Genomic DNA, 9,808 nt, shown 5'->3' with positions numbered 1-9,808 from the left:
GCAGAGTTTGTGTGTGTCCCACCACAGGAGCTTTCCCAGAGAGGTGACAGTTCTGTGTACACACACGCTGCATTCCCGAGCATGGCGATCCCATCCTGCAGAACCCAGGCCTTGCAGCCTCCCTAATGAATCCGTTACCTGGATCATTAACAGTGATCAGCCATGCAAATGGCAAAAGAGTAACCAGTTATTAACACAGGGCTCTTTACTGTTTCTAAAAATAGGCCTGTGCAGCGAGGTGTGTTTTTGTTCTCTGTGCACACATAAAGAGAAACTGCAGAGCAATAAACGTTAGTATTTAAAAACACCCAACTTAAGAAGGGCACTTTCACTATAACTTTCCTCTTTATGGAGGAATAACAAAGGATCCCTAAGCTGCTATGGTTCTACAGAGACTATAAAACGATTGTGAGTTTAACTGAATCTTTCCTGGGTTTGAAGGTATAAGATTAGTGTCTGTCAAGGGAATTGGCTTTCTTAATACTTGAGGTTCAGTCCAGCTGCATTTTCCCTGCATTTTATGACATCTGGTTTTGTCACTTTCAACAGTTTGGTAATGCACCGAGATAAGAAACATACCCAAAATTACAAACTCTGTAAAAGGAGAAATTTGGTTTAGGGCTTCTTGTTCCAGGCTTAGTAGTGTTGGAAACTTAGCAGCCAGAATCGTGTGGCACCCGTGCAGTAAGTGACATTTTCCTTGTCAATTATTCATATGTAACAACAGATCTGCTGCTAAGTAAATACATTTAATGAAGAGAGCCAGCTTACAGCAGCAAAGAGCAGTTTGGGGTACAAAGGCAGCATGTGCAATAGCTGGGTTTGTCTCGTTCACATTTCTGACAGAGCACTTGGCAGTGTGGAGGAGAGCACCCAGCCCTCTGACACTCCCGCAGCTCTTCCCCTCCCAGAGCAGCCAGGGGAGGGTGGCACAGTCAGGTATTGGTACACACACCAGAGCCAGTTTTCTCCCTGACCTGTGCAGCAGGAGTCTGAAATCATTCCTCAAACCAAAAACCTTCCTGGAGGCCAGAGGTAGCATCACCTCTAACACAAAGACTTCTCCTTATCCCAGGAATGCTGCACTCCTGACCTCCAGGCCTGCTGCTCTTCCCAAACACTGCTCCGTGGGTTTTGTACAGAAATGGGTCTTTGCCTTCTTTTGGTTCTAAAGCTTCTTGGACTTTACCTGTGTCTTGGGAAAGAAGAGGACAGACTGCTCATGCTCTCAGGCTGGCTGTGCTGCCTGTGTTCAGTTTCCCACAGCCCTGCAGACAGGTCCCTGCTTTCTCATCTCCAGGTACCATACTTATGATCTAGTGCCTCCTTCCTGGAAAACAGAGATCCCCTTCAGTACCTTCCAATCTGAATTCCTCTGAGTCTCTCGTGTGGGATTGATTTGTGCCTTCTCATACATCTTGCAAATCTCTAAAGGGAGGTGCAACCGTTTCTGGTTTCTGTTCTCCGAAGTAACGTAACCCAGGCCCTCCTGTCGTCAGCAGGGCTGGGTCAGCAGCAGTCAGGGCTCAGAGGTGAGGCTGGAGGTGCACACGTATGGTCACACTCATCTGCTGCAGTGCCATTTTCTCATGGCCTTCCACAGAAGTGCAATGACTTCCACTTTGCCTTTTGCCTCAGTTTGGCACTGCTCACTCAAGGACTTCAAAGCACTTTCTCAAAATAACAGTAAGTAACCTCTGGCCAGCCTCCCTGTGCTGGCCACAGAGCGTCTGTGGTGGAAGCAGGAGGCAGGAGTGCTGCCCTGGCCTCTGCTCCAGCCAACAGGCAGAAAAAGAAAGAACAGAAATACCTGGAGTCCTGCCAGAAACACATTCTTCCCTCTAATGCCTGGCATCAGCTTCAGTACAATTCTAGAATTAAAATGGATTATATTTTTATGCAGATCTTGTAAAAGCAGCCCAGCTTTTGGTCGGCTCCAAAGCAGCTGATAATGATGGTACCTGTGTGTAAGTGGCTGCAGCACACGTTGTGCTCCCAACACAGATCCCCAGGAGCTGGAGCTGTTTTGTGAGGAGAAAGTAGTTCTACAAATAGCTGCCAGTGTCTTTTCTGAGACTTCTCTTTTGTGCTGGGATAGCCAGAAGGGACTCAGGAGAATCCTGTCAGTGCCAGTGAGTGTTGGTGTGCACAATCTATAACCTCTGGGATAAAACAGAGTGATAAAAAAAGAGAGTATGGGCACAAAACATGAGTAGGAACTGTCTGCACTCAGGGAGCTGAAGAGTAAAAAATAACAGAAAATAGAATTGTACATCTTTTAGATTAATCTAACATGGATTCCTGAATTCCATACACACAATAGGGGCAGAACTGGAAAAGACACCCAGAGAAATGAAGGCCACAAATGGCCCTCGTTACACTAAAAAGCCTCTCAGGGTGTGGGTGGCTGAGCTTATTTCTGTAGCATGAGTGACACTGGCTGTGGTGTAACTTCTGCTGTCATTCAGCGTGTTGGGTGAGGAGTCAGTGCCAACAGGGATGAAATGGAGAAAGTCTGCATCTGCATTAACAAGAGGTGACTGAACAAGGCAGTAGGAACACCCATGACTGATTTTTTTAAGCATAGCACCAGCTCCAAAATGCATCAACAGCTGGCAGGGCCCATCCCAAGAGCTCTCCTACAAGCCCTGGCCAGGTGAAAGTGAGCACTGCAGCCAGCACTGGGGGAAAGAGCCTCCTTTCAAAGAGAAGCACAAGCTCCTGGCTATGAAACCTCTCCCCAGTCCATGGGCAGCTCACATTTGTCTGCCAGCTTCTCAGAAACGGTCAGATCATACAGGAACAAAGGTGGATACAAAAGCCTTTGAGCTACTTCTAAGGGATCTGTGCATGTGAGCTAACAAAGGCAAGTCCATGGTCAGCAGGGTTAAAGGAGCACAGAAGCAGCCCATGCTCCAGCACAAAGTGGGAAAGAGCTGAAACTGCCTGTCTGGGATAATCATAAAAGCAATGGTAAATAAAGTGTTCTTCTGCCTCAAAATGTTTCATAGGACCATTAACAAATTCTCAGAAGGTCTGGGTTCAAGAGATGAGATATCTTGGGATACTTGGTCCAAACAGTGATGTCTCTTTACCCTCTGCTCTATGGGTGACAGACCAGCCTCTCAGAAATTGCTCTTCCCCACATTCCCAGAATCTCTGCCCAGACTTGGGCTAGACTTGGCATCAGCTTCTTGCTCAATCACAGCCTGTAAAGCCATATTACAGAGTATCTCTTTTGTTAGTCTTCATTTCCAGAGGAAGGACAACAAAAACGACTGACGAAACACAAGGAAATTATGCGGGAAGGCAAAAGAAATAGTTGGTGAAAATGCAACTTCTGTAGGCTGGAGGTTGAAATTACAAAAGAATACCTGGAACCTGTGCACTCTGATAAGAACATGAATATGTCTCCTGGACTCGTTCCTTCCTTCAGTCATCAAGGAAAGCTGCTAAGATCTGTGCCCGGAGAGCCACTGAGAGAATTTGGTGCTTAGCTCTGTGTAGGGAAGGATTCACCTTCTGGCTGTCTGCTAGAGGCTTCAGCCAACACAAATAATCCATGGATTAGAGCTCCTTATCACTGATACTCTGTATCAGACCAATACGGCCATGGAAAATCAATAACCTTTTCTAGGAACACTAAATTACCAAAGCCTGAGGATCTTCTCGCTGGTTTTGAGTAGTGACCAAGGAAGGTTATATTCACAGTAATTACGGTGCCATGGACAGATAATGGCCTCGGTAGTTTTGTGTCACTGCAAGAAAAATAAGTGTTTGTTTCAGTGTTTGCAGCACTGCAGGTCCATTGTGGCTCTCCAGCACTAATCACCCCGGGATTGGATGCACTGGAGAGAGGCATTGCTGGGATTTATCAGTTAAAGCAGGTCACCACAGAGGGAAGTCAGGCTTTCCAAATATTTGTGTCCCTCTTGTTTTGGTTGCCTTTTTTCAGTCCCATGGCTACCAGGCTAAAATATGCAGGAGAAAAAGCAGATTTCTTTCTTTAACTAAAAGCTTAATTATTTCCTTTTTTTTTAGATGTTGTTGCAAAAGTGTAACTTCCTGTTAAGTGCTGAATTTCACAATGTAATAAATTGATATAGTGGCATGTAAACAAGCTGTGTAAATATATGTGCAGAGCCATGCCTTATACAGGGCAAAGAAGAACTTGCACAGGAGTGGTTTTCTCCAGAAATAATAATTTGCACAGTGTTATACGTTAGCACAATAAATGATATTGCAAGGTCTAAATTTACTGACAGCAGGTTGCGTGTTTTAAGTACTATGTTTTGCTCAAATTAAAACCCCAAAAATATTTACTGGCTTTAGTTGCTACAAAAATCCAGTTATTAGGCCAGAAAGAGCCACTAACATCTTACTAATCTGAGCAGAAATCCATTAAATGCCCAGTGAATCTTTTCATCCAGTCCTTGAGAAAAGGAATTGTCAAATTGATGAATGCCACTCACGGCCCTGGTCCAGCTCAGCTCTGATTTTCCCGGGTGGAATGGTGGTATGGAGCACTTCTTTAATGAGTCTGAAAGGTTGTGGGGAGAGCACAATTGCAGCAAAAATGGCAGTAATATAAATTTCTATCTATTAGGCCTGTCAGTATTTGCTGCTTCTGTGGAAATAGTTTTGGGGCTGGGCTCTGTCTCTGGGCAGCTCTGCTGCTGGCAGGGATTTGTTCGGCGTGTGCTCCCCGCTGTGTGCGGCGGTGTTTCACCTGCAGCCCATGCAAAAGGTGACCTCAGAAAGGCACAGACCACTCCATCTACAGACTTCTCTCAGCTGGGCACAGATCAGTTGCTAGCAGGGATGGTACAAATCCTCCTTGCTCAGAAGGGTGAGTCCCCGTGGGAGCAGGAGAAGCTGCACCCGAGTGTTGGGGTGAGGAGGGTGATGGTGCCACCATGGGAGGCACGAAGGGCTGGCCTGTGGCAGTGTGGAGGGTGCAGGGGACACCAGCTCAGCTGCTGCCTGCAGCCTGTGGCACAGCCTGGAGAAGAACCAGGGTTAAAGACATGGGAAGCAGAGAAAAGCAGAAAAAAGTCCTCCCAAACTCTGGGCTTACCTCTTCACACTGATGTTATGGCCCTTCCTAATGGTAATTTACGTCGAATTGTGTTTCAAAAAGCAGTGACAGAGTGATGTAATTAGCCTGGATTGCTGAGTTGAGAAACAAAAGAAATCATAAATCACCTACTTTCAATTAAAAGCCCTTTTTCCAAGCATTATTGAGTCCCTGAAGACCACAAACTTGTACACACACAACTTTTCCATCACCTGGGCGTCATTGCCATCATCACACCTAAGTACAAAACCTGATTCTTGTTTTGTGTCTTTTTCTCCTTTTCCTTTAGATGAAGATTGTTCTTACAGGTGCCTAAGCTTCCTTCCAACAGACAAAAAATAACAAACACTTATAGTAAAGCAGCCTAATTACGTGGGGTTTTTAAACAGCCAGGAGGAAAAAATAGTCTGAAAACCAAAATATCTGTGAGGCCCCTTCTGCATCCATAGTATATTTGATAAATTGACTTTAGCTTCCAGGGCACACATTCAGCTTCTTCATTAGTATAATGATCCTCAGTGCTCCCAAATTTAGGTAATTTGAATAAAAAATAAGTTTTATGAAATGTAGTCATTAATAGAGTCAATACATTTTAAGCTGTGATTACATATCACTTGCAGCAATCTCACCCCTCTCTGCTGTAGATCAAAATATATTCAGCATTCTTAAAATTCATTGTCCTTTCTCTGTCTGACAAGAATAATCCAGTGTGCTGGTAAATACCAAGGTGACCTGAAAGTTTTTCTAGTATGTAATCCCCTCTTACATTCTGTATTATGTATGAACTCAGAGACAGAATATCTGCATTATCTTAAATAAACTAGGTAAAATGTATTTCAAAAAGCTTCTTGAGTCAAAAAGTAGCAAATCATTGTATGTATTTCCATATTTGTATAGTTTCATTATATTCTTGTTCTAAGTTACTATTAAGTCTCTTTCATATTTAAAAAATGAACTACACACCTATCATGCAAAATGTAAAGAAGTATGTTCAACTAGTTCAACTTAGATATACAGTAAAAATACACTTCCAAAGAAATATCATTTCCATTTTTGTTCATGTTTTTAACAGAATTTCAGACTAATACATCAAATGTGGAACTGTACAAGAATGTGAAGAAACATCAGGATTGCAGTAGTAAAAAAATGTACAGCATTCAAAACCAACAAGCTCTAAACAACCAAACAATACCACAGGATTGAAACAGTCATGGGGACAACATAGGTCATTGGAGCCAGAGTGAATCCTAATGCACCTACATAAAGACCCTACATAGAATATTGTCTCTTATTTATATGCAAAATCCCTGATTTGATTAAACCAGACAATTTCTCTAATTGTCTCGTATAGGTTTCAGATAAGTTTAACATGAGAGTATTCCCCTTCATGAAGGTCAGGTGTTTGAAAAGGCAATATTGAGAATTGATTTGAAAGGTATTTCCATCCACATGGATTCAGGTAGTTAAGATACAAGATCACAAATAATAGCAGTACAATTTTAAAGAACCATTGGAATTGTTCTCCGCTACATTTGCCGTAACACTTCAGATTTCAGGATTCAGAATCTTTAAACTGATCACAGGTTAATACACAGGGTTTTAATTATGGGCTGTAACCATTTAACAGTGGACTAGAATTGCCTTTTAAGTCAAGAAAAGATCCAGCTTAGCATGTAAAAAAAAATAATAAAATCTCCAAAGTGACAGACAATGAACAAAATGTTACAAACAGCAGAATCTTAGTGTCAAAACAGCTTTGAAAGGCAGATATGTATCTGTTACAGTCCACCAACCAGCACAACATCCTTATCAGACATTTGGATTACGAGGAAAAATGTCCTGGATAAACCTGTAACATTTATAAATTCAACACAAATGATCTTTTTTAATGTCTCATCACTGTGCATAAACTCAATGGACTCTGCCACCCCTGGGTTCGGTGACCAGACCCCAATCCCTCTCACAGATCTCACCTAGCTCCCATCTTGGAGGACTGTCTTGCTTTACCCGTAGCTCACCTGTGGGGTTTTTTAAGCTGAAGTGTAAAAATGGTTAATAAATGACCTAATTATGTCAGCTTTTCTATCCCATAGTCCTCATGCTCTGAAATCTCTCCCTGATCTCGATAGGAATTTGGCTTGCACAAGAACAGTGAATTTGCAGCTCAGAAAGCTGAATAAATGCAGCACTTGTAAAACCAAAACACTGTTAGGAAAGAGTCCAACCTACAGAATCATCTTCAATGCCCTGAGAAGGGCAGAGAACACAAATCTTGGCATCTATCTTGCTGTTTATTTGGAATAATCTTTTAGTAATTCTGATCCAATGGGAATGAGGGATTAATTTTATAGAGCTGGCCAGTACAACCCAACATCTGACTGAAAGAACTGATTGGAACAGGTTTGAAAAGAAGCAACCATCTGCATCTTATGTAGCACTCCAAACTCTAAACCTACTGGGCAAACAGCATAGTATAGACTCATTCTTATACATATTTAAACTTTACTGAGGTATTTCTTTTATTACAGAAAAGCAACTTCAAAAACAATAGGAAAAGACCTCAAAATATGAGTTATATTCTGCAGAGATTTTTGGGGAGAAGGAATTCTATTGTATTGAAAGGTCCATAATCATTAAAGGAATAACCACTTTCAGTGTCAATAATATATTCTTCCTTGGCTTTTTATTCCTTCAAAGCATTACAAAAAATTTAAGACTTTAAATTTATAAAACATAATTTTGCCTTAACTTTGCCCACCAGCGTTGTGAAATAGCCTGAAATACTTCTGCCTTTTTCCTAGGGCAAACCTTTTGCAGTGTCCACCTCTGTGATGGACCAGCTGTGGCCACCCAACTGTGGGAGCCCCACTGGCCTCCTCCAGGACATGGGACAAGCCACACCTTGCACAAAAGCAAGATTCTGACCAAAGTCAGGTTTCCGTCACGCAGCAAAATGAAATGTAGTTCTTCTATTTGAGTTTTAAAATTATCTGATAACTTCTACCTGCAACTAACATTATTTCTCTACAATGAAGATACCTAGACTGTTGTACAAGCTGGATTTCTCACCCATATATGCTTTGGGAACCAGAGGAATGTGTACATCATATTTAGGGTTTTTCCTAGGCAGACACTGTGTTGGAAGTGCATTTTTCTAACCCTTTTAGATCCAGTCAGCCTACCTTGATTGTGACACTAATGTTAAATGTAACTGCAGCCATTACCAAGTAGTTTCCATAAGTGGTTTTATTACTGGTTAGATTTTACAAATTCTGGTATTCGAACAGACTTCGACCTTAAAATTCTAAAACAACAAAGCAACCAATGAAAGGCTTAGGACTATTCAAAGTAACAAACTCTTTAACATTTTTGCCCTGGTCATAAATATACAGAGAGAAAAAGAGAGAAGTGGACGTGGAATCCAAAGAATGTAGATAAAACAGTATATAAGGCACATGGCAGTCTTTGAAAATACAGAAGCTTTAGCCAACTTAAATTAATTGCTGTTTCCCTTGCTCAGTCCACAAAACTGTACAGTTACACAAATGTTGTGTTGCAATAGATCTTCCAAGTTATTCTTCAGTCCATACTCCGTAATACCAGAACACTACATTTCCTTCTGTTTTTTTAGGAGAGATCCTAATTGTGGTTAGTCAGTTGCTCAAAGCCTCTATTAAAATACACTTGGAATTTCAGCTAAGAATAATTTCTTTTTTAAAGAAATTATTAAGAAAGAGTCATCAGAAAAGATTTGTAAGTGTTGTCTGTGAAGGACTTCGAGATTCATGAACCTCAAGACTTCCGGGCACTGATGTCAAGACCGACGTCACAGTTGGCATAGTGGGATTAGTCAAGTCTGTTAAAGTAGTGGGAGTGCTGGATGGACTCATGGAGGCATTGGATATTTCTGAGGCAGGACCTGAAGGGGTCCCTGCTTGGAGTGTTGAGTCTGAAGTCTTATCCACCCCTGTGTTTTCTTGACGTAAGAGGTTCCGTCTGAATTTGGCTCGAGCATTTTGAAACCAAACCTGAAATAGTTTAATATAACAGGGTAGCATTTAAAGACCTGCAGTGTTTAAAAATGCAAAAGCATATTCACAAATTCATCAATGCTGGAATTGGGAAAGATGTTTTTATTGGTAACATTAGGAAATAGTCCTAGCCATGAGAAGCAGCCTCTGCCTGCAAAATGTTCCTTCTTCCCTCTCCTTCGATCCCTGCGAACAGCCTGCCCAGGCCAGGAGCGGGCTAGGGATGGAGGCTGGCAGTCTGGCTGCACAGGGGATGTGAAATGATGCTTGGAAATTTGGCAGCGTGCAGAATCCTCAACAGCCCTCGATCCCAGCAGCATTGTTCTGGGTGTGGCAAACACCACCATGCACCTGATGAGCACAAAATCAGGAGTTTCCCCCCACCTCACGTCTCTCTCCCACCAAAGCTCTCCTGGCACAGCCCAGGGCACCCTGCCCTCCCACGGGCTCCTGCTCCCCCTGGAGCTCCCTCACATGCCAGTGCCTGCAGCGGTCCCCTCTTTGAAAGGGACTGCCCATCTTTCTTGCTCTTCTCTTATTCTTTCTCAAATGCTTCAGCTTGCTTCATCTATTCCTGATTTTCTTTATCAAATGTTTTCAGTACTGGAATAATACTGGGAAAAGGGTTTGGAAAGGTATTAAAGACCTACTTTACATCAGAAACTGTGATTTCAGTAGGAATAGCATCCACACAGAATTT

General features: G+C 42.4%; 1 protein-coding gene across 11 annotated transcripts in view; it reads right to left on the bottom strand.

Annotated features, from left to right (window-relative positions):
- Window positions 1-728: 728 nt before the first annotated feature.
- Window positions 729-9,808, bottom strand: part of LHX2 (LIM homeobox 2) — a 56,397-nt gene continuing 47,317 nt past the window's right edge. For 9 of the 11 annotated variants that reach the window (XR_015278235.1, XR_015278236.1, XM_086858455.1 and 6 more), the window contains one exon: window positions 5,939-9,105. Coding sequence is in view for 8 of the 11 variants with exons in the window: in XM_086858455.1 (XP_086714581.1) it covers window positions 8,818-9,105 (288 nt within the window). In the remaining 3 variants the exon portion in view is untranslated. Of the gene's footprint in view, window positions 3,759-5,077; window positions 5,173-5,938; window positions 9,106-9,808 lie in introns of those variants that run through there. The other 2 variants (XM_086858458.1, XR_015278234.1) reach the window with 2 other exon arrangements.

The sequence above is a fragment of the Cyanistes caeruleus genome, chromosome 20 (assembly GCF_971803275.1).
Source record: "Cyanistes caeruleus chromosome 20, bCyaCae1.hap1.1, whole genome shotgun sequence".
Classification (NCBI taxonomy): domain Eukaryota; kingdom Metazoa; phylum Chordata; class Aves; order Passeriformes; family Paridae; genus Cyanistes; species Cyanistes caeruleus.
Note: the sequence above shows the minus strand (reverse complement) of the source record. Positions and strands in the feature narration are given on the sequence as shown.